The sequence below is a fragment of the Podarcis erhardii genome (assembly GCF_964252035.2).
Source record: "Podarcis erhardii genome assembly, chromosome: 5".
In the NCBI taxonomy this organism is placed as follows: Eukaryota; Metazoa; Chordata; class Lepidosauria; order Squamata; family Lacertidae; genus Podarcis; species Podarcis erhardii.
In genome coordinates this window covers 43,975,066-44,000,959 of record NC_138509.1, presented here as the reverse complement: position 1 = coordinate 44,000,959, position 25,894 = coordinate 43,975,066, and the positions used below count along the sequence as shown (strand labels likewise).

General features: G+C 40.5%; 1 protein-coding gene across 3 annotated transcripts in view; it reads right to left on the bottom strand.

Moving 5' to 3' along the window:
* The window catches only part of ADAM12 (ADAM metallopeptidase domain 12), a 195,990-nt gene extending 172,594 nt beyond the window's left edge, over positions 1-23,396 (bottom strand). Inside the window, exons 1-3 of one of the 3 annotated variants that reach the window (XM_081863181.1) lie at positions 22,398-23,396; positions 21,910-22,044; positions 1,500-1,633 (exon numbers count right to left, since the gene is read on the bottom strand). In XM_081863181.1, coding sequence (XP_081719307.1) covers positions 1,500-1,633; positions 21,910-22,033 — 258 coding nt within the window. In that variant the 5' untranslated portion in view covers positions 22,034-22,044; positions 22,398-23,396. Of the gene's footprint in view, positions 1-1,499; positions 1,634-21,227 lie in introns of all 3 variants that reach the window. The other 2 variants (XM_081863180.1, XM_081863182.1) reach the window with 2 other exon arrangements.
* Between the last annotated feature and the right edge of the window lie 2,498 nt (positions 23,397-25,894).

Below are 25,894 nucleotides of genomic sequence, written 5' to 3'. Positions count from 1 at the left end.
CATCTGTTTCTAATTAAATGATCTAAAAATAGAATCAGGAAGATATCTAATACATAAGACATTGTGCTAGTTTGCTTAAGATCCCACATGTATTCCTATTTGGTGAATGTTGTATTTTAAAAGTTGGCAATTATCCCCCTGCCAATTAGGAAAGATAATGAAGGCTAACTGAATGCATGCAACCATATGTTTTCATAACAACTAAATCACCACATACACCAAGACTTGTCTTCTAAAACTCAAAACATTACAAAATCTAATTCATCTATTAAATTCTATGCAAAATCATATGGAGCAGCTCTACTGAATGCACTGGGGCTTACTTCTCTGTAAATATAAATCAAGATTGTGCTGTGAGAAATTCTAATTGTACCATAATAGGCTGTAGTCACCAATATGGTGCTTTCTGATACAACTGGAAACTTCTGGATCTTACAAAGCCTCAGAGGCCTATGGTCAAATGCAGTAAAACAGATCCTTCTGAAATTCCCTCTTCCAGCCAGCAACCCACCATCAAATCTATATCTCTATTTACTGAGCCACAACAATCATCTGGTGCTTTTCAGTGCTGTCATGGTACAAACATATAAATTCAACAAATGGATCCACATCAATCTTTGCCATTTTGACAAGGGATCACCTCAGAGCTACCTTCAAATCATTAGTAACCTCTTTGTCCACAGAAGTGCTTTGTGACTTCACAGGATGGCAACAAAGCCACCAAAGTAAAAAAAGAAAAAGAAAAGAAAGAAAGAAAGCCATGAATATCCTTGGAGATCCAAGCCTTAGATCAAATGGATGGTGTTTTCAGAAGAACCCCATGTAAAATTATTCAAATTCAACAGAATCCATATAAATTCTGCTGAATCAGAGTTCAACCCAGACGTCAAGGAAAAATAAAGTATGGGGGGGGGGGCACATACAACATCCTCTCAGAATTCCAATGTACTACCATACCCAGAAAAGCTGGTAACCTTTATAATGTCACAATTGGCCAATAAATGACTTTTGCAACTGGCAAAATCAACTGAATAAAGATTGGAAGCAAAAGTTGAGATTTGTTAGTCTAGTTATCTTATTTTCAACGGGCTTCTGTTTAATTCTACTAATCCATTGTTGATCACTTCTTTTTTGAAAGCTATATTAAGTAACAGAACAAAATAATGCAGTTTAGATTTCTGTTTTAAACCACAAACATTCAGACAGAGAAAAATATAACAAAAGAGCCTCTATGGTCTTTTAAGTTGGGGGAAGCTCATATCTTCAAAAACCCTAGCTAACCTAAATGAATCAGCATCATGAGATGAAATCTAAACAATGAGTCACATTATGTGGTATCTCTCTCTATGGACTCTAAATAATTTAAGAGTATGATTCCATTTAGTAATATGTTTGTATACACCCAGAGAGAATATTGTAGGCTATCACTGCAATCCTGCATGCAGATGGGCTGTATTCTATGAGGTTATATAACAATAAACAGCCAAATGAATACATACCTTGGAATAAGAGCTTTTTAATGGTGTCCACTTTTCACTACTCAGGAGATAAGGGACTATTATTTCATAGTGCGCTGGTTGGTTCTTCGAAATCCATTGCCTAGAGAATTCCAGCTTGTGCTTTGCATCCCCTCCTAGAGGAAAAAATGGGGGGGGGGAATTAATGTTAACAAACATATTGCACATACTATACAAAATATTGCTAAATGAAATAAACTGAAAAGGTAAAACACCAACGTAATACTTCAAAATGTAATACACAAGTAAGCATCTATGTGGTCTGCTTTTTGGTTCTATATTATGTTGTTTTCACTTTGGAAGTAGATAAAGAAATTGGTTCCACATGTGGAAGAAGGAATAGAAAGAGATTAACTTGAAATTGAAGGGGAAATGATAATGGAAGGTACTTTACACCAACCCAGTTGCTTCTTAAGACTGTGGTCCCTGGCAACTTTTCAGAAGGTCCCTGAGGCTAAGGTAAGATATTAGAGTAAATGCTGAAAAGTCAGAGGTTTCTCACATGTCTCCACTGCATGCTGTATAGGCACTCTGTTTCAGTAACCATAGTTAAGATTAACAATAGTTTAGGGCTCAGATGATGCTAAACTGGGGTTTATCTAAAGTAAAGTGTGCCTTATTTCCTCTTGCAGCTACGCTAGAGAAGGAAAGAAAGGGAGTTACATGAGCCTGGGGAAAGCTTGGCTAATTCAAGTTACTGTTAAACCATTGTTTAGTGCTACATTAGAACAAAACCACCCTAGTATGGCAACACCATTAAAGATAAATAAATAGCAATTTCCTCTTATGTTCTTTCTTTTCCTTTACCAGAGTACCTGCTATCCTACAATAAGGTTACATCTACGTTATATAGCTCTTCACATGAGCATAGCCAAGGGGCGGGGAGAGGGTAGGGAGGCAGCTGCCGCCCCATAGATCAAGTAAAACAATAGAAATAACAAACTGAACCAATCATGTCAGTTCTGGGGGGGCCCCACACAAGTCCTGCCCCCCCCCCAACAAAAACCCTGGCTACACCCATGGATCTTCACATTGATTTTGCACAAAGGGTTTAACCATTTTATTTAAGACTTTGTATTAGCTTCCCTAAATATGTTTAAGATCTTTAACATTTTATTCTTCTCTGAATAAAACCCCACAGTTGTGTGCCATTTCTACAAGCTATTTGAGTTTGGTTTTCCCCCTCCTATGGACATAATTATCAATTATCTCAGTAGTTTCAAAATGTTTTATCCGGAACATGAAAGTCGCAGTGTATTTACAGTCCCTAGGTGTTCTAGATGCACATTAGCAAAAGAATCATCTCAAAAAGAGAAGATACAAGCTAACACAGTATGCACTGCAGAGCCAGATTATTAGCGCTATGTCAAAAAAGCAACTGGTTTCTGGCTTTTATTTCTTACTCCTAATTATACTAATTATAGCTGCCAGAGAAACAGCTCTAAAATGTAATAAAGCTCCATGGGTCTCAAGTTACTCACTATGGGCTTGGTCCAGTCAAAGTTGCATACTTCTAGGTCAGAGAAATTTTAACATGATTCTAATGAGATTTAAGTGTTTAACTTGGTTGGACTGCAGCCAAACTTCAGCTCTGTATTTTAGTAATGACAATCCATGAGACGATCCATTTATATGTAGTGCGAGTTCTTTAGAGGGAATGTAACCCTATCTAGAACAGGCAAGGAAACCATTTATCCACAGTGTGTCTTTATCTTAGAAGGATTCAGTTGGTATTTATCTTGGAACTGAATTTATTTTACGTATGTGCTGTTGTTTTAAACTGTTTTTATATTTATAATTGTTTTTTGAATTTGTTTTTTAAAAGTGCAATTGTTTTTAACTGGTTTCATATATGTGATGATACTGCAAATTGTTTCAGGACAGGAAACAATTCATTAATGAAATAAATAAATAAGTTCGGTATCGATCTGTTGCCCCTTCATTCTCTACACAACTGCATCCAGGCACTGGTTCAGTTTCTGCACAGCATCTCCTGTCTCAGATTTAATGGGAAAACAAGAGCCGGGTATCATCAGCATACTGATGACAATGTGCACCAAGCTTCCTGATGACTGCTCCCAAAGGTTTCATATAAATGTTAAATAGAATTGCAGACATGACAGTGCCTGTCCAGCGTGAGACAGTTATGCCACTGAAGAGTCCCTGAATGTGAGGGAGATGTCATATCATTCCTAGAGGGGCAAGGCTACTACATCATCATCATTTATTGTTTATACCCCGCACATCTGGCTGGGTTTCCCCAGCCACTCTGGGCAGCTCCCAACAGAATACAGTGGACACTCGGGTTGCGAACGTGATCTGTGCAGGATGCACGTTTGCAACCTGCAGCGGCGCGTCTGCGCGGGTTGCGATTTAGCGCTTCTGTGCATGCGCGACTCCCGAAACCCGGAAGTAACCCATTCCAGAACTTCCGGGTTTCAGCGGGTCCGTAACCAGAAAAAACGCAACCTCAAGCACCTGTAACCCGAGGTATGACTATTAAAAACACAATAAAACATCAAACATTAAAAACTTCCCTAAACAGGGATGTCTTCAGATGTCTTCTAAAAGTCAGATAGTTGTTTATTTGGTACAGAGTGGGTTTGGTGTCATGAGTGTGCTCACACCAGACTGTGCCCACACCACTCTGAGCCCCTTGCTGCCTCTCCCCTTCCTCTGTTGGTAATGCCAGCAACATGCAGCACTGGGATGCCTGGAGGGCAATGTAGTCCCACCCAATGACTCTGAACAGAGCATATGCTTAATCAGATTACCTCCATCAAATCAGCGCATGATCACCATCAAATCTCTCCAAGCCAAATTTTATTTCTTGTCCCAATTAAACCTTCAACACAGATAGGAAGGAGTAGTTTGGCCATTTAAAACTGCTATTTTTTTCATACTGCTATGGAAAGGGGGGGGACTTTTCACACATCGTGAGCACGCATAGCATTACTTTTCTAAGCGTAGCATGAAATGAAATCTACACAGTTTCATATCAACCATGAGGAATCAAAACAGTGTCATCAAAGAAGGGTCAGGGGGGAATGCTACTAGCCTACTAATTAATACTATAAATATTTAACTGCAAATTCTTGAAAATAACATCTGAATTCTTCCAGGAAGAAAGGATCATTGTGCAGGTAAAATAAAAAGTGAAACTTGACAACAACAAAAAATTATGAAAAAAGTAGATTTTGTTAATGTGTGTGCAGAAATCTTTTCAGCTCATTAGAGCAGTCACAACTATTTAAAATTAAATGACTTCATTTTTATACCAACTACTTTACAAGATTCATAAATGTTAAGCCTCCATGGAAAACTTCATAAACTTTTATCTTAAAAAGCAAAATATTTCTCTCTGCAAATTTTTTTCAGTGCTGAATTTATTAATGTGCAACATTTATTAACGCTTAATAAATGGGTGAGTGTGTGTGGAGAAGATAGATAGAAATCTTGGAAGACCAAATGATACCTTTGCTTCAGTGTTAGCTAATTTACTAATGCTAGTAAAAACATTTAACTCTGAAGCACTGGGAAGAAATAGAAGGATTTCAACAGAACCAAATATATGATACTAAATATATGACAAAACTGAAACAATACAGCCCAACTTTAGTTAGAAGTTAGGTAATGTCAAGCTTGCAAAGATATATCACCTGTCTGATAATAAATGTTGGAAATGTAAGGAGGCGGAAGGGACATTCTTTCACCTCTGGTGGACTTGTCCAAAAGTGAAGGCCTTCTGGGAGATGATTTACAATGAGTTAAAAAGGGTATTTAGATATACCTTTCCTAAGAAACCGGAGGCCTTTCTTCTAGGCATTGTGGACCAGAAAGTGTTAAAGAAGGATAGAACTTTTTTTATGTATGCTACCACAGCAGCAAGGATCCTGATTGCTAAGCATTGGAAGACACAAGATTTACCCACGCTGGAGGAATGGCAGACGCAGTTGATGGACTATATGGAACTGGCCGAAATGAATCTGAGACTTGGGAGAAGAAGCAATGGAAGAGGACTGGAAAAAATTTAAGGACTATTTGCAAAAACATTATAAGTTGTATGAATGTTAAGAAAATGCACTATTTAAGAAATTTTAGCTTCAGCAATTGTAATAGGTGAAATGAAAACCAAGGCACAAGAAGTCAGAGGTGGAATTATGAAATAACTTTATTATGTTTAAATTTAAATATATAAGAACTGGGACATAACATTTTGAATTCAGTAACATGATAAATTGAAAGATACAATAAGTTACGAAACAAGATAACAAATTGCTGATGTTTGTAGTACAAAGAATGCAGGGTCTGGAGGTTGTGGGGAAGTTCAGTAGGTTTGTTAAAAAAGGATTATGGAAATTTGTAACCTTTATATTTTTTCTCTTTTATCTGTCTTTTTTTCTTTTTTTCTGTATTCTGTAAACTCAATAAAAATAATTAAAAAAAAATAGAAGTTAGGTAATGTTATCTCACTTTCTTTTGGTGCACGTGGAATTTTAAACTTTACAGAGCTCTTCAGGCAGCTGTGCAATGGTTAAAAACAGGCGTGGGCAAACTCAGCCCTCCAGATGTTTCGGGACTACAACTCCCATAATCCCTGACCACTGGTCCTGTTAGCTAGGGATGATGGGAGTTGTAGTCCCAAAACATCTGGAGGGCCGAGTTTGCCTGTGCCTGGTTAAAAGCCTGTATGCATCAACTAAAGTTGGACCATTTAAGATTTCTCTAACATTACTATTAACTATTCTCTAAAATGAACACAGCACAACAGTCTCAAGATGGGCTGGGCATATTCCATTCCATTCCATTCCATTCCATTCCATTCCATAGAGGGCTTTTGTTCATGGGACAAGAAGCCTAGCCACCAGTCAAGTGCCAAAGACCCTTCAGATGTTGTTAGACTATGCAAATAACATCATGCACTTATCATGTGCTACCGTATACCACACAGAGTACTGCAGTCATGCTTTCTATCTCCATGCATTACTCTCTGAATTGGGAAGACAAGGATAAGGATTAAAATATCCAGACACTCAGCCCCTTTAGATGTTCCTACTTTGGTATAGAGCAATCCTGTGCTGAGGATCTTTACATCTGCACAGGGCTTTTTTTCCAGCCAGAACTCACCAGATCTCAGTTCCGGCACCTCTCAGATAGGTGCCATTGCCATTATAAGAGAACAAGGGAGTCATTCATGGTGCATTCTGGCAAATTCTGCCGCCCCCCAAAAAAACAGCACTGCATCTGCCTATATGTGTAGAACAATGTTTAAAAATTAGCTTTACATTTGAGGCTTCTTCTTAGGTGATCCATTATGACTGAGTAGTAATGGTCCTTTTTGTCTTCCTGCAACCACGTACAAGAAGTATTCAGTTCGGGGTGGGGACCTGTGGCATATGTTGTTGTTGTTGTTTAGTCGTTCAGTTGTGTCCGACTCTTCGTGACCCCATGGACCAGAGCACGCCAGGCACTTCTGTTTTCCACTGCCTCCCACAGTTTGGTCAAACTCATGCTGGTAGCTTCGAGAACACTATCCAACCATCTCGTCCTCTGCCGTCCCCTTCTCCTTGTACCCTCCATCTTTCCCAACATCAGGGTCTTTTCCAGGGAGTGTGGCATATGTTGCTGGATTCCAAATCTCATCATCCTAGTAGCAGATGGCGCTACACGCAGCTCCCAATCCCCTCACCCCTCCTGGTAAGCAGCAGTGACTGTCAAAAAGTCAGGATGGTCAGAGTTGTAGTCTACCAACATCTGAATGGCCACGAGTTCACCACTCTTGCTATAATAGCTTCACTATAATCAGCTGTAAGGCTGATTGATAAAATACAGGTACTTCTTTGCAGTATTTGATGGGTCATTAATTCAGCCATGAAGACGAGCACATCTCTATACCAATTGCATTTAGAAGTAAAAACAGGATATAGGCTTTGTCTTACAATTAGGGCAGAATCTTACAGCTTTGGCTTCCTCATCAGGTAACAACAGATTCCAGTTTTAGCTGTAAGACAATCATGTTCCTGTTTGCAAATAAGTAGGACTGGGCTTCCTATAGAATAATTATACTGAACCTGTAAACCTTTTCAGATATAGAGTGTTAACTGTGCGAAAGACTATGCTAAAGTCAGGGGAACATACCGTATAAATAGGGCATTCTCATACTGATAAATTATTTGAAAAGGGGGAAATGGACAAAACATTTCAGAGAGAGATAGCATTTGTATGAGAGAGGGATGCATGCCAGTATGAAACAAGGGCTGTAAGTTGCCTAAAGAGACACAAAGGAAGTTGTGTCAGCTAGACAGAATCACACAGGAAATCAAAACAGGATTCACAACAACTTACTAAAAAGGGGGGGATGCAGATAGATGTCAAAGGGTCAAGGCAAGAAATGAAGAGTAACTTATACAATTCAAACAATGCTGAATGTATATTCTTAATTCTTTTCTATGTTTGAGATACGGAAGGCAGAAAAGCTTGTTATAAACACAGGAGAACCTACATTGTGTAAGAAACAAACAGGAAATGAGATGTAAGCATATGGGGAAACAAAAGATAGTAAGCTTCTGGATGTTCACTCATATGGCTGCGTTCCAAAATGTCTGCCTACATTTAGTTCAGTGCATAAACACTACAACCACCAAATATATGCTCTCTCTGGTTCTGTTTTTTCTTTAAATATTTATAGCCCCACCTTCATCTATTGATATTGGGACAGGGTAAAAAATAATCAATATAATAATCTACCACACAACAATAAAACACATTATCAGAACAAATGAAGACAAATAAAGCAACAGAAAGGTTATCAATCAGCAACTTAGAAACCTTAAAATGTTATTGGTCATGACCCAACCCATTGCTGTTACACAATTACTGGTTGGCTTCTCTGTGAACAGTGCATCAATCACTGCAACTTATTTACAAAAAGGTACTGTGATTTGGGGGGCAATGCCCTAATACTTTGCACATGGCCCAGCACTGTACTATTGAGAATTAATCACAGTTAGAGCCCAGTTGCTCCAGCTGAGTATCAAGCTAATTTTATCTAAATTAATAATTATAATTTATTTGCGGGTACATTTGTAAATATAAAATTATAGCTTATGGCAAGCTTTACATTAGATTGAAAGTGGCAAGGCAGACTTTTCCCCATCTTATGGAGCCTTTTAAAGCTTTGGGTTTTCATCCTTTTTAATCAGTAAATTTATTTTCCTTTTTCAATAAAATATTTCTTAATTATAACCCATTTAAATGTAGCAAAGGCATTAATGTCATGTGTCTTTAAGATCTTTGGAAGAGCTCCTGCTTGTTGTTCCATGTCCGCCAGATAGTCACTTCACTTGGTGACAATATGGAAGTGGGCCTTCTCGGTGGCTGCCCCCACTCTGTAGAATATCCTCTCTCATGCAATTTGTGAGGCAGAGACAGTAATTCCTTTTAAATGCTTCTTAAAAACTTAAGTTTATACAGACTTTCCTGGTCCCTGACTCTTACTTATTAATGTTTTTGCACACTGCTCAGCTTTTATTTAAGAAAAATGGTTGCATTTTGTTTTTATCTATTTTTATTCATTCAGTTTTTAGGAAATGCTATTTGTTGCTTTAAAGTTTTTATTATAGTAAGACGTATAAAAATCATAAGTGTGAAACTTTTTAAAAAAAAATTCAGTGTGCACTGAAAGTAGCTCCTTTCAATCATATAGTATTCCTTTATTTTTTGCTCAAACATAATGAAAATACTTCCTACCAATTATTGGTCAGATATAGATGGAAAGCATTTTATTCTTCTCAGCTCACAAGCCTTCAGAGGAGTATGAACTCAAATGATAACAATCTTCAATATACTACAACGCTTTTATTATTACTTCTTTTCCTTCCATAACATCATGAAAGGAAAGACTTAATGCTGCCATGGAAGTAAACAACACAAGGAAAAAGAACTTTTATTTTTACTCACAGAAAGGGAAAGAGAAGCCTTTGTTGAGAGATAAACAATATGGAAAATTGTGTAGGAATTAACACTTGCTGCCCTCTAAAGAAATAGGTGTATTTAATAATCACAAACATTTAACATTATTAATAAAATATCAGTCTGTCAGAATATTCTGCTTGGTGAAAATGTGGGCAGTATGATTTTATTTATTTATTTATCTACCACTTGAGTCTCAAAAACCTCAAAGCAATTTACAAAAAGAATTTTTAAAAATGAAATTATCATTAAAAATAGGTAAAAATGACTATTTAAAACATTAAAAAATAATTAAATTCAAAAATAAGCTAAAAAAGAACCCAATTAAAACACACATCAACATTCTACATATCTGAACATGCTTGGCTAAACAGAAATGTTCAGAAGGAGCATTATATGGCACTTGTAACAATGCTAGAGTTTCACAGATTGAAATGGTCAAGTGGGCATAGATGGGGTAGGGCGATCTTGCAGGTAAACTGGTCCCAAATTGTTAACAGGATACCATCTACAATGTAGAATTATCAATCAAACACTGACAGGGGAATAACAGCCAAGGACACTTGCATTTGAAAAAGAATACACCCATCTAGAACAATAGGCAACTTTTTCAGTTTATGGGAAACCCACATAAAGCTTGTGATTTCTGTTTTATTTTATTTTACCATGGCTCTGAAACTACTCAGATGACCACATTAGAGGATGGCATCAGCTTCCTCGATCATTCCTAGTGCTTCGTTCCACACACAAAAAGATGAAGCCTATGTTTCCATCTTAGATTTGCAGATTTGATCATTGAACTACAACATCTCCTAGATAATATGCAATGCAGAGACTTTCTAAAACAAAAAGGAATACAGTGGTCAAGTGGATACTCTATGCAGATAACCCCTTCCCAAGAGCTATGCTCCTAAATTCTGGATCAGTATTAAGGTTAGAAGTCATCAGCAGGTTCCTCATTTTCCTGAAGGCACGACAGCTGGTGTATTAGCTAAAGCTCATTAACTCCTGACCACAGCTACCTCCTTACAATCTAGAAGCACACCACAAGAGTATGACCCAACGTTAAATAGCCATATCCACAATCTCAACAGTCCACTCAAAAAATGCAATTGGCATCCTATCTAGACTAGGCTGTGGTTTCTTCAGCCCTATTCCATTCATTACTGACCTCAACGGGCATTCTGAAAATCTAACCAATATCTGTACAAGTTATCCATGCAGAGAAGTTTACAAAGATAAAGGGGCTGCAATGCAGGCACTACTTCCAGCTTTTAGGAAATGAGTATCTATCAAATAGCGTCTTTGAGAATAGATAGAATGATCTGCTAAAAATGTTAAGTCCTATTCAGTGTTAGGGACGCGGGTGGCGCTGTGGGTTAAACCACAGAGCCTAGGACTTGCTGATCAGGTCAGCGGTTCGAATCCGCGCGACAGGGTGAGCTCCCATTGCTCGGTCCCTGCTCCTGCCAACCTAGCAGTTTGAAAGCACGTCAAAGTGCAAGTAGATAAATAGGTACCGCTCCGGCGGGAAGGTAAACGGCGTTTCCGTGTGCTGCTCTGGTTTGCCAGAAGCGGCTTAGTTATGCTGGCCACATGACCCGGAAGCTGTCTGCGGACAAACGCCAGCTCCCTCGGCCTATAGAGCAAGATGAGCGCGCAACCTCAGAGTTGGTCACGACTGGACCTAATGGTCAGGGGTCCCTTTACCTTTTATTCAGTGTTATGTACCGGTATATACAGTACAAGTCTTACTGAATCCTACAAAGGGAATAAAGTGTACCCTTTCTTCCACAAAACATTTATTCAACAGCACATCCTGCTGCTTCTTTTTCTTTCTTTTTAATCTTAATTCCAGCTTATCTTGTTCATTTACATCATGTATTTTTCTTCTCTACAAAATTAATAGTCATGTAACATTTTTTTAGAACATTAAAGATCAGCTAAGGCCTTTGATGAGCCCGAGGACAAAACAGCAGCTAGATGACTCCATGCTTTTCTGAAATTAATTCAGTGCCTTCTGCTTCTAATCAAAATGTATCCTCTCTCTAACTTGACAGGGCTGCCAGCTTCAAACTAATCTACATGGAGGTTTGTTGCATGTCCATTTGATCTTTTGCATGTCTTAGATTCATAAGACATAACTACTCGAATGAGAAGGATGAGTTTCAAGTATTACTGTCCCTTTAGCTAAGCAGCTAAAAGAAACTTTGCTACATTGCAGTTCAAAGAAATATTCAGTGTCATCACTTCCTTTTCAGTGAATCACTTCCTTCTGAGCTACAATGTACTGATAAAAAAACCGCAAGACAAAATATGCCTTCAATATGAATTCAGATCTCCAGGGCCTGATGAGCTTCTCCCAAGGGTACTAAAGGAGGTTGCAGGTGTAATCTCCAGCCTCTGTAGACTGGAGGTGGGCAAATGTTATTCCCATCTTTAAAAGGGGGATAAAAGAAGACCCAGGTAACATCAGCTTGACATCAACACCAGGAAAGGACCTAGAACAGACAATTAAATGGTTGTTCTGTGAGCACTTAGAAAAGGATGTTATGGTTACTAAGACCCAGTATGGGTTCCTCAAAAACAAGTCATGCCAGAGGAATCTCATTTCTTTTTTTGATAGAGTTGCAAGCTTGGCGGATCAGGGGAAAGCTGTGGACATGGTGTATCTTGATTTCAGTAATGCTTCTGATGAGGTAGCTTTTAGGTGGATTTTTAGCTGGTTCACTGACCAAACCCAAATATTGCTCACTAATGGTTCCTCATCATCCTGGAAAAAAAGTGACAAATGGAGCCCCATAAAGTTCTGTCCTGAGCCCGTTGTTGTTCAATGTCTTTATAAGCGACTTGGAATAGGAATTGAGGGGATGCTCATTAAATTAGCAAACTGGGAGGTGTAGCTAATGACACAGAAGAGACAATTTGAATTTAACAAATTGGAGGAGATCTGGACCAAAACTAACAAAATGAAATTCAATAGCTACAAATGTAAGGTTGTACACTTAGGCAGGAAGAACCAGCTGCACAAAAATAAGATGGGGGACACCTGACTTGCCTGTAGTACGTGTGAAAAGGATCTAGAGGTCTTAGTAGACCACAAACATAACATGAAGCAACAGTGTGATGCAGCAGCAAAAAAAAGGCTAATGCTAGTCTAGGCTACATCAACAGAAGTATAGTGCCCTAATCAAGGGAAGCAATAGTTCCACTCTGCTCTGCCTTGGTCAGACCACACATGGAGTACTATGTCCAGTTCTGGCTGTTACTAACAAAGATATTGACAAGCTTGAATGTGCGCAGAGGGGAGCAACCAATATGATCAAGGGTCTAGAAACCGAAGCCTTATGAGGAACAGTTGTGGGAGTTGGGTATGTTTAGCCTGGATAAGAGGAGATTGAGAGGATGGAAGAAGATAGCCATCTTCAAATATCTAAAAAGCTATCACATGGAAGATGGAGCAAGCTTGTTTTCTCCTGCTGTGAAGTGTAGGACTTCAAGTTACAAGAAAGAAGATGCCAACTAAACATCAAGAAGAACCTTGAAGGTAAGAGCTGTTTGAGAGCGGAATGGACTCCATCAGAAGGTGGTGGACTTTGCTTCCTTGAGGTTTTTAAACAGAGGTTGGATGGCCATCTGTCATGGGTACTTTATCTGAGATTTCAGCATTGCTGGGGGTTGGACTAGATGACCCATGAGGTTCCTTCCAACTCTACAAATTTATGATTCTACGATTTTATAATCTCAAGACTGCTAATTTTACTACTTCGCTAGCTGAATACACTGCTATATTGAGAAGGGATTAAACAGCCTTTCATAAATATAATAGTACCCATTGTAGCACATGCTTCCTTAACAGTTGGGGCTTCTTAATATTTCAGCTTCTGTGGTATAACCTTTGGAAGCCTGCAGTTCTGTACACAATAAAGTGCTTCATTCTGGGAGCCATATGACTCCATCAGTCATTCAAGCATATGTTTGGTGCAGCTTGAAAGAGCAGAACTTATATAAGTCAAATATTTCAAAGCTGACTGTATCTTTAAAAATACCTGGTTTATATGTCAATATAGTATCTCTGTAAACCTTTCATTTCTTGTATATTGGCTTGACCCACACTTTCTTGGTATGGGTCTGAGCCGTTCCCCCCTTGCTCCCATGGAAAACCCATTCCTTAGTGCTAAACAGGAGAAAACATAAATCTGGAGAAAACCTGTATTGCTGTTTACTCCAACTGAGTGCTAAGAGCAGTTTTCCCACTAGGGGAAAGCAGAGGGACAATAGGAAGTGTGGGGAAGCCCTGAGAAGGGAAATGGCAAAATGTAATGGCAAAATACAGATAAATTTGAGGGGCTTTTTACTATAAGATGAAGCAGCCAGGTAAGCAGCTGGTGATTAGAAATGGGAAAGAAATTCAGTTCCATTCACATGTGAAGGTGAACCTACCTAACTCATACTTTCTGAAACTATATGTGAAACAAAACACAGACATCTTTAAAAACTTTCATTTCTCCAAATTTTGCAATGCAGTTCTCCAGCCAAGCAATGTGTGCAAAAATGCATCTATTACTGGAAATAATGTACATTCCATTTTGGCGATGGTAACACTGGTTTAAGGAGCCATTTGGTGCCTAGCTTATATATCTGATTTTCTAACACTGTATAGTAAGCTGCTTTGGGTTACCTTGGTTAAAAAAGCGGCCAATAAATTTAATATATATAATATATATAATATATAGGTACAAAGGGCTTAATTCACAGCTATGAGAACAAAGGATGGCATGAAAAGTCATAGACACAATACCACTGTAAATTTTGTAACTATATTATGTGACCAACATCTAATTTTGATCAGTTTTACAAAGATAAAACAGTGTTCCTCTTTATATTTCCCCCCCAGTTTCTACCAAAAAGCACGTTGAGAACTAATACATAGGGATTAGTCCTTGCATCTGCGGCTAGTAATAAATAGAACAACTCAAATACTTCCAGCTCCTGCCTGCTTGCACGTTCATTTCACTTAATGCAGTGTCAAGACAAAGAGCTGGAGGATTACTCATTCAATATTTTTGTGTTTTGCATCATATCACCATTCAGATGGCGCGACATTCACATTGTAATTTAATCTTTCACAGATAAGCAGCCATAAGCGGGGTATTTTGCTACATTCAATCAGCTCATATTTTGAAAGGGACACAAATATAAAAACACATACACCACAACAAATTGAGGACACTACCAGAAAAAGTTTCAAATATGTGCCTGATTAGGATCTTTTGTGTAACTGCTGGCAACAGATGCAAGAGGCATTTTTGCCAAGTTCCACATTCAGATCTGTATGCCTTGCTGTATGCTATCAGCCAGCACAATTAACAGGCCATGGAGTATTCCACTTGTTGCCATATTAGATCATATATTTTGGAGAAGAAAAAATGTGTTTATCCAATCTATGGTTTCATTGTACTGTATTTTCAGATACACAAACAGTAAATTCAAGTTGTCCTCATTCTTACTCAAGTTCTGGGCCAGAAATGACACTGAAATGAAGTCATTTTAATAGCACCATGCTTTTGAAGCATTGAAGATGATAGCTAAAGTCTTAATGGATTTTTTATAAAACACAAAGTGCACATATTTTAAATATTTTGCATGGTAGATTTGACATGCTATGAAAATAGCTGACAGCACAATCCTATACAAGTCCACCCAGAAGTAAGCCCCATTGAATTCAATGGCCCTTACTCCCAGAAAGTAGGAATAGAACTGCAGACTAACAATGCATGTTTACTTATAAGATTTAATGCATCAAACAGGCCTTAGTGAGTGTGCCTAGTATTCCGTTTCAAATTATTATCAATATTTTGTAATCATATGACATTCATTTATGCTTTTATATCCGACATTTCCTTCAAAGAGCTCAAGTAGCTGCTCTCCTGCCCTCCATATTATCCTCTCAACAACCCTGTGAGGTTCGTTAGGCTGAGGGATGGTGACTGGCCCAAGGTAACACAGTGAGTTTCATGGCTGAGTGGGGATTCGAACCCTAGACTCCCAGGTCTAGGGTCCAGCACCCAAACTGCTATACCACACTGACTTTCAGTCATTACAAAAATAATTTCTACTCTCAGTTTGGTCCCAATTTTTTCAAAGCCACACTGGTTCATTGCAAACCAAGGGCATATAACTAATTATACAGTGGTGCCCCGCAAGACGAATGCATCGCAAGATGAAAAACTCACTAGACGAAAGAGTTTTCCATCTTTTGAGGTGCTTCGCAAGACGAATTTCCCTATGAGCTTGCTTCGCAAGACAAAAACGTCTTGCGAGTCTTGCGAGTTTTTTTCCCTTTCCCCCCTTTTTCTAAGCCGCTAATAGGCGCTAAGCCGCTAATAGGCGCTAAGCCGCTAATAGCGCTAAGCCGCTAATAGGGGTGCTTCGCAAGACGAAAAAACCGCAAGACGAAGAGACTCGCGGAACGAATTAATTTCGTCTTGTGAGGCACCACTGTAATTGCCTTAATCTAAATTGGATTCTATCCACAAAATAGGATTGCCTTATTCCAGTTGACCTCAGACCCCTGTCTCTTTAATATTCAGACATCTCCCTTTCCTGCCACACATCAAAGTGCCTTCCTTCCTCCAGAGTATATGTCATCAATGCACCAACTGGCAATACAGTGGTACCTCTGGTTACGGATTTAATTTGTTTCCGGATGCTGTGCGCATCCCGAAAAATCCGTAACTAGAGTCACTGCTTCTGTGCACGTGCGCAATGCGACAGAGCACTTCTGCGCATGTGGCAAAACCTGGAAGTATACACTTCTGGGTTTGCTGGAGCCGTAACCTGAAGATTCCAAACCTGGAGGTTATGCAACACGAGGTACCACTGTAAATAAATTTCTGGCAGTAGTACTATCAGGACTAGCAAGTGAGACAAGGTACAGAAATGCGAGACCAACAATTTGATTTGAGGACTCTCTAGAGATGGAGAAAAAGAAACCTCTAGGCTTCAATATAGGAGCCTTCAAGGGACCAAAGGCCAAAGGCCAGTATAATTTGGAGACAATCGAATTTGAACGGCAATTTGAGCGACTTTCACCTTGACAGTTACAGATAGGTAGCCGTGTTGGTCTGCCATAGTCAAAACAAAACAAATTCCTTCTAGTAGCACCTTAAAGACCAACTAAGTCAGTTCTTGGTATGCACACGAAAGCTCATACCAAGAACTGACTTAGTTGGTCTTTAAGGTGCTACTAGAAGGAATTTGTTTTGTTTCACCTTGACACTTTCTGAATCGCTGATCTCATATCACATCAGATGTGATGAACTCCAAACTCCCTAGTTTCCCACCATTTCATTATTTCTTGCAGTTGTATATTACAAAACAAAGATTTAAAATATTGCAAAATGGCGTGCAATCTTCCAAGTTCTCCCTAACTCTCCATAGGGCTAGATCAGTGATGGCCAAACTTGGCCCTCCAGCTATTTTTGGACTACAACTCCCATCATCCCTAGCTAACAGGACCAGTGGTCAGGGATGATGGGAATTGTAGTCCCAAAACAACTGGAGGGCCAAGTTTGGCCATCACTGGGCTAGATGGTAAACAATCCATAGGCAGGGGCGGGGGCAGGGAAGTTTGCTAATACTTCAAGTTGTGAAGTCTGCAACTATTCACACAGGCAACCAGGAAAAGCACACGGGTTCTTTGATAGGTGGGAAGGAGCAGAACTAGTCCCTGGGTCAGTTCTAGTTTTTGTGGTTTTAGAGATGGTGAGGCAGCCATTACTATGTTTCTTCTTCCTGGCAGTCCTTGGTGCAACCTAATATCTGAAAAGCACTTAAAAGAGCTTTGTCTGGATGTCTGCTACCTCCTCTCACATTATAACTGTGACCAGATACATACCCCATAGCTTTGACACAAGTCAGCAAACTTTCTTCTTCTTCCCTCTCCTTCCTTCCCCATTCTGTTTATTTATCTAGCTGGGGAAGAATTAGAGAGAATTTGCAAGCTTGCAAATTATTTTGTGATGTTTTGGTTGGATTTTTTGTTACTGGCCTATAAGGCTAACTTTGCTTTTTTGCATATTTTTAAATAACGCATAAATCTCCTATGAACAATGAATTAGGCCATGTGCTTGCCTGTGACTAAGTGCAAGCTTCAGTCATTCAGGGAAGGCTGTGGGCAGGATTCCTGCATTAAAGGGGGTTGGACTAGATGACCCCTGGAGACCCTTTCAACTCTACAATTCTATGATTCTATGATACTTCATACTAAACAAATCATGATGCATGGAATGTAGATAGGTAAAGCATATGTAATGGACTTCATAATATAAAATCGAATGAAACAAATTTTTATAACATGGCTTACTCAATGACTACAGAAGGTCATTTCAATAAAATTAAGGCAGAATTCATCCTCAATAATGAGGAACGTTTCAAATACAGAAGCTTGGGTTTATCTCAGTTTTTTATTTGTAGTTGTTGGGTCCATCTGGTTCTGGGACAAACTGGCAAGATCAGTATCTGTCTGCAATTCTATATGTTCTGTGTTTTAGTTCAATACATTATTTGTACTGTAATTATTGTATTAATTGCAGCTGAGACAAGTACCCTAACAGATTATCCAAAACTGGCTTTGACTTTAAAGTACACATAACATTTGGAATGGAGCAGTCCAAAGAAACAAACAGACCTGATATGCGATATAAGAGAGACTGAATAAGTTGCCTACAAAAAGCAGTATAGGGGTTGTTTTTTTGCTATTCATCTAAGTTCTTAAACACACTCTCAGAGCTATTTAAATTCATTACATAAACACTTGGGCAGTTAAGCACTCATAAAATTGCTTTGTGAAGTGCCTACCCTACATTCACAGTAACCCATTTTATGCTTTAATATCTCAGGTGTATAATTTTTCTCCTTAAACTAACACAAATACCATGCCGATCATATTATGGATCCTGTGTGCCAAGTATTTAGCCTAGAAGCAGCATAATTCAGTACAGAGGTACACTGTGAGTCAAATCCCACAAGCATGTGCGCTTGACAAGAGCTAGAGAATGTCGCTTTAAGTTTTGCATCTATCAGCACGGTGGGTCACAGATGGCCTTCATCAACTCATATCATTATCCCGTTATTTATTTATTTAAAACACCCCTATGCTGCATTTCATTTTTTTAAAAAATGAAAGCTGGTTCACAATTACAAAACCAATTCAATAAAATCAACACTAAAAAAAGACTACAGCAACCTCCACAGTAGCCAGGAAAACTACAAGCTAAGTATCATTAACCAGCAACTGCTTGGCAAACAAGGTTATTTTAACAAATGCCAAAAACACACCACCATTGGGCCTTGCCTTATTTCGGTTGGCACCTATGGGTGGTGGTGAAGGTTCTGTTCCATGCAAAAGCCCAGTTTTAGCATACTGCAATACTGTACACGCCTTCCTGAAAATAAGTGTAAATGAACTCAGTGGCGGCTACTTCTAACATGTATAGGACTACATTGTTTAATCTGAATTAGAGCTCTGCAGCTCTATTATACTGAGAAAACATTCCAAGGGGAAGGTTGCAACACTGGTTGCATTCACATGCAACAGTAAGCTATAGTACAACAAGCAAATGAACAAGCCATCTATTGTTCCCCCAAACTTGTTTCTTCCACATCAGGCTGAGCACCAGGCGTGGTGTGATCAAACAAACATGGTTAAGCATAGCTGCTGGGTTCAGACATGACACCAAACCATCATTAAAACAAGCCATGGTTCATAAGCCAACAATAAAACATTGCTCATATTGTGCTTTGTTTCCAGAAAACAAAGCATAATTAATATACTGGGCTGGGTTCAGATAGTCAAACAAGTCTCACTTTAACTAAACCAGGGGTGGCTAACCCATGGCCCAAGTCCACTGCCCACCCCAACTGATTTTAGGTGATCCATGAAGCCCAGCCAACCACCAAATAATGTGGTTACCTTTCCCCTCCCCCCCCCAAAAAATTAAAAAATATCCAGCAGGTGGCATAATTATGCCTCCACTGTTGTGGTCACTGCTGATGTGGGAATGGGGATGTCACCTCTTTTTAGCTTCTTTCTCTGTTGCACCAGTCTTAAAAGGTGAGTGCACTTGTTAGAACATCTCTGGAAGGCTGATGAAACAGGAAGAAATGTTTCTTAATGCTTCCTGTCAGATACCTTCTGACAATTGTGCCATACCATAGGGAGAAGGACATTTTCAAAGGTAAGAGGTGGCTCTGTTTCTTCCTCCCTAGGGAACTGCTAGAACAGGAGACTCTCCTCCTACTCTAGCACTGCCCTGGAGAATGAAAATCCTGTTTTCTGTGTGGCTCTATCTGCTCCTGAGTCTGTCCCGCTCCATCTGTTCTGTGTGAATGTGCATGTGTGCGGGCTCATCTTGTCTGCTTCCCACCCCTGCAATCTGAATGCGTGTACATATATATACAGTGGTACCTCGGGTTACAGACGCTTCAGGTTACAGACTCTGCTAACCCAGAAATAGTACCTCAGGTTAAGAACTTTGCTTCTGGATGAGAACAAAAATTGTGTGGCGGCAGCAGGAGGCCCCATTAGCTAAAGTGGTACGTCAGGTTAAGAACAGTTTCAGGTTAAGAATGGACCTCCAGAACTAATTAAGTTCTTAACCCGAGGTACCACTGTGTGTGTGTGTGTGTGTGCGCGCGCGCAAACTGCATCTCACCCACCCCGCCACTAAGTGTATGTGGATTTGTACACACATTGCATGTGTTAAATGTGCTTAGTTTGGTATGAAGCCCTTGGGCAGTTAGCAACCCCTCAATGTGATCATCAAGCCAAAAAATGTTACTTACCCCTTGAGCCAAACAAACCATGGTTTAGCACAGTTTTCTCCAATCCACTGCCCTCCAGATGTTTTAGACTACAAGTCTCATCAGTCCTGGCCATCATGGCCAGTGGTGAAGGATGGTGGGAATTGCAGTCTAAATTAGCACCTGGAGGGCACCTGGTTGGGGAAGGATGGCAGTGTTATGTGAGAACAAGGCTGTGTACTTTATCATACTACAGATTCACTTATATTTGCCTCTGTTCTTGGGGCACCCAACCATGCACACAGGTCAACACACTTATTTCTAGTAACATGGGTAGAAGTAAAATTCTACAGATTTACTCAGAACGATGTCACTCTCATGAAAGTGTGCATAGAACTGTAGTGTAAAAGTTGCATGCGAATGAAAAAAACAGCAGTTTTTGCTTTTCAGTGACTTATTAGTATCAAATCAGAAAACAAACAGAACGAAAAGCTTATTTAAAAAAAACACACACAGGGCAGGCTAATATTTATGTACTGAAATCCATATTCGCACACCACTTAATTTACAATAATAAGCAACTTCTGCAACGGCATGTACAACTAGGGCTGCACACACACACTTCCTATGGCCTTATCTGAAAAGTGAATCCCCACTGAATTCGGGAATTACCTTTCAAAGTTTTAGCTGGAGGTATTCCTGCCTGAGGACCCTTCCTGGGACATTTCACTGTTCCTAGAATTCACCCGTGATCTGTCTTGAAATCAACCTTTGAAAGTGAAGCAGATCTCTCTCCCCCCCCCCCCCGCCCCGCCTTCGGCGTCCTCTGCCTTTCACAGCACTCAGGCAGGCAGGCAGGCAGGCTGGCATTCAACAGGTGTCCACGAGGCATGCAGGACTGCAGTGGTGGCGGCGGTGGACGGGGAGTTTCACCTGTTGCATTTATCATTTCCACACAGCTGTTGAAGGCGGGGTGGAGTCCTGGGGGGGGGGAGGGGGGAGAGATGGCCTCTCGGAAACCCCCTTTGGCGTGAAGTGACTGACGGCAACACCGGCGCGAAGCGGCAGCAGCGCCTCTTGTGCCCATTTTCGAAACCGAGCGGCAAAGCCCGCGCTTTTGCGCCGAGGGAAACGCCGCCTCTGGAAGGGCTCGCGCTCGTGGGAGGCGTTCGGGCGCCGGCGGGCGGGAATTCCGCCCTTCGCGCCAGGCGAGCGTCCCCCCGGCCACCCCCGCCCCAAAGCCTCCCGCCCAGCTCGGCTCTCCGGCTGCTGGAAGGAGCCGCCGACAGAAGCGCCCGGAGAGACGGAGAAAGAGAAATGCCGGCTCCTCGCTGCTCCCTTCTATATACCAGTCACACAAAAGGAGAGCGGGGCGGTAGGGGGAGGACTGTTCAGTGTGACCAACTCGGGGGTAAAATATAAAGGGGGGAGAAGAAGAGGTGCCGGGGAGATACAGCAGAGAAAATATGCCGAAAGGGCGGCTTCCTTGCAGGACAAAAGAAATGCAAAACGTGGACGTTTGACAGAACTTGGGAGGGCCGCTTTGGCGACAAGGAAGTTATATATATGTGCGGTGCATGCATGCAGGTTACGTATATAAGCATTTCCAACTTACCTTGAGCCCCGGATGGTGGTGCTATTAAGAGGCTGAGCAGCAGCAGGAGCAAGAGCTGGGCAGGGGGCTGAAGAGGAGGAGGAGGAAGGGAGCGTAGCCGCTCTGCATGGCGACGCATAGACATCTTAGCCTAGACTGAGAAACTTTCATCAGCTGGGGTTGGAGAACAGCCCCATTCATATACAGTTACAGAGCGAGAGAGCGAGCACGGAAACTCAGGATGTGAGAGATTTCCTGCATACAGCTGACTCCCAAACCCCTCCTGCTCCTGCATAGGCTGATGATGAGTTGGGCTTTGCTTTCATATTCCCCCCCCCCTCTTAATTTAAACTGTTGATGGAGAGGGGGTTCCCCCCCCCCCGCAAGATCAAATACGTTGACCGTTGCAATAACTGAACAAATTGTCCGGGTTGGCTAACAGGAGGCACTGAAAATCGTTAGTGGAAGAAGGCAGGCCCTGTGAAAAAGTGCCCCTTGCCAACACTCACAGTTCTCATTACAATGGAACAAATTATTGTCTTCTTTGCCTTCGTCCTGCTGCTCCCGCGCAGGGTCCTAGCGCCCTCCTAAACGTGCAGGCAGAAACCGTTCCTTTGCAGAGCAAGTGACCTGCCAATTTTCAGTTCGTGTTGGAAGGAGACTCCCTCATTTGGGATTAATTTTAAGGCTGGCTGTAAAATTCTTCTTCCCCTCCAGCGATGATGAATGATCTTGTTTTGTCTCAAACGTCTCTTCTCTCAGATTGTTGTGTGTGTGACTCAAATGGCTTCAGAAAAAAGTGAGGAGTTCTTCCCCTCCCCTCAAAAATAAAAGGATTCCTTGCTGATATAATTGTGCTTAATTCCAATGCCTGGTTGGATTGTATTTTATGTCATTTTAAAGTGTGAGGAATAGAATACTTCTTCAGCACGCCTCCCTCAGGATTTTTGTTTTTAAATCTTCCTTCATTCACATTGTCACAGCTGTCAGACAAATGAAAAGATATTACTTTGTGTCTGACATGCGGTCACCCATCACAGGAACATATGTAAATAGATTATGTTTGCAGTCTTTTTCCTTTATGACAGACTTGCAGCAGGCAGGGAAAGGGGCCAGATCATTCTTCCAGAATTTGGAACACTAAAGTATTAGTTTCTGCAAGTGGATAAAAGCCAGTTTTTGTGTATGTGTTGAAATTCATACATCCACCTTTGTAATGCTGGTAAAAATCCATCTTTTTGGAATAGGTGAGGAGGACAGAAGGGTCTATGCACGTGATAATTCATCTACTGCACATACTTGTTTTATTCTGAAATGTAGTTGTCAAGTTTGGTTTGTACCCTCAAGGTGGAATTAAGGTGGTTAGGGGCTTTGGTGCAGTTCCCAAAATGGAGCCTCCCCGCTCCCTGCTAAGGATGACATGAAATAGCTTGACTTGAAGTGATCCATGCTCTGGTGACCAGTCAACCATTGTAATGCACTCTGTATGGGGCTGGCCTTGAAGGTGGCCCAGAAGCTGCAGTTGGTGCTGGAAGACATTATTGCCTGAGTAGCTTCTTTAGGACCTGTGCTAGTTGCCATTACGCTTCTGAGTCCAATTGAAGAGGCTTATTTTGACATATAAAACCCTAAATGACTAAGGGCCCAGAATATCTGAAGCAGCAGCTCCTCCCATGTAGACTAGCCTAGGTGCTGAGATTTGTAGGGGAGGCCTTGTTGGCAGTTCCACTGCCATGTGAAGTTCACGAGGGGTCAGTGTGTGAGAAGGCCTTTTCTGTGGTAGCTCCCAGGCTGTGGAATGCCGTCCCCTCTGAGGTGCAACTGGCCTTGTCACCATGAATTCTCACATTAGGTCAGGCTGTACCTTTTTGCATGGGCCCATGGAAGGAGTATTTCCTGTTGAATTTAATGGGGCTTATTCCCAAGTAAAGTGTTTAGATTTGCTGCCTAAATCCCAATGATTTCAAAAGGAAGGGGGTGAGATTCTGGTTAGTTACTTCCAGAGAACACAATGGAATTTTAAAGAAGCTTAATATGGAATGAATTGTTCTTTTCATTTTTCCATCTCATAGCGGGGGGAAATTGTCTATGAAAGGATCCCATTCTTACATTTCTACCCATAAAGTATCCAGGGTAGCTAACATCAGAAATTAAAACAAAACAATGAAACAAGTAACAATCAATAATTGTTAAAAGGGGGGGGGGGATAAAACAACCAAGCAACTAGAATCATAACGAAAACAAAATTCAATCAGCAGTACATATATCAAAGGGTTACCTAAGGATTACAATTTCCATTTACAAGGGAAAAATAGGATGTGAAGGAGTGGCAGATACATTTCCCGGGATAGCAGACAAAATTCCACATTGTGGGGGCTGCAATATAAAAAGCCTTAGTAAGTATCCAGGAGGGGAGGGGATTGATGAATGTGTGTGTCATGAGGTCAACAAAATCCTCTCCCTGCACTATCCAGGGATGTTCTACGAGGAAGAAAAGGGAAACATACATATTTTCCATTTCCCACCCTCTAGATAGAACATCCACTCTTCCAGCTCAGTGGATTTAACATCCTGATTAAATTAAACCACAGTTTTCTAGTATGGATATAATGGAAATTTATGGCTTTTCAAACTATTCTTGTATGCAAACAAAGGTAAAGGTGGAGGCAGTATTGCATGGGTCTGATGCTCATTCTTGGCCTCAGCAGCCATAGTTTACTGAACTGTGATTGCTACCTCCGAATCTGATCACAGTATTAGTATTGACATTTCGGCCTAGAAAAATCCTGAGTGTTCTTTGCAGGGGTTGCTGCTCAAAGTATGTGGAAAGTGAGTTTTCAGTCTGATCCTAAGCATGTTTATAAAGAAGTAGCACCCCAGTCTCAAGACCCATTGAAGTCAATGGGGCTGCCTGCTCAGTATACACAAATAGGATTACCCTGTAAATGGTTAAAATGGCTAAGCTATATCTGAAACTGGGTGATTTGTTTTTTTAAAATGACAGCAGATTTCGGGATTCAGAGGGGAATTCTGCCAAACTGTTGTTTCTTATTAAAATGATAAAGCACTGTAAAATTATATTCAGATATAAATAAAAGTGACAGAACAATCCTGAAGTTATTTATGCATTTATGAAAAATATATATATGCTGCAGTTTTAATCTTTTGGCAACAGCCTGTCTCAAAATGAGACCACATTCTGAAAGGATAAAAGAATTTTATGAAGCAGTATTTACAAGATGCCACCAAGCAAGCATAATTTCGATTTAGAAAGAACTGGGACATCAAGTGTGTGTGTGTGTGTGTGTGTGTGTGTGTAAAGTTTATACATTCCACTGCTTTATAGTTGCTGTGCAACTTGATGGTTTGGGAGCAACATTTTAAGTAGTAGCTATTTTTGCTGGCCTGTTCCTCTTGGGATCTTTGCCTAGCCTACATCAATCACACCTGAATTCTTCCAACTGAATTTCTCCAGTCAATGCATAGTCTTACTCAAGCGGATTAACCTGAAAAGGTAACATGAGCTTGGGTTGCAATGAAACTTGAAAGAATGCATTTCAGTTCTATCTACTATTTTCTGTGCACGTAAATGGCAAATGCTTTGGAAGCTCCAATATCTTCTTTCGGAGCAATTTAGGTTGTGTTTTCCTTAAAGTTCCATTATATGTAACCCCCACCCCCCCCAAAAAACCAGCTTGCACTCCATTCTCTTGAAATGGAAGCACCTGGTGTTTTCAGTGTTCTTAAATACTTAGCTTTGAAGCATACAGAACAACAACCCCTCTTCCTGCATGCCTTCTCCAGAGTGACTCTTTAAGTGTCAATCTTCAATGGCTGACTCCTCTCCTTTCACTCTGATGGGCTCCAACAAGCAAAACAGTTGAGAAGATTTCTTCTCAGTGGCTAAACAGCTGTTTTTTCCTGCTGTTTGGGTAGCTGTAGTGTGCTGGAGACAGGGACCCTGCAACCTCAGACCTCTGGAAATGGCAACACAGGCAGGACCATC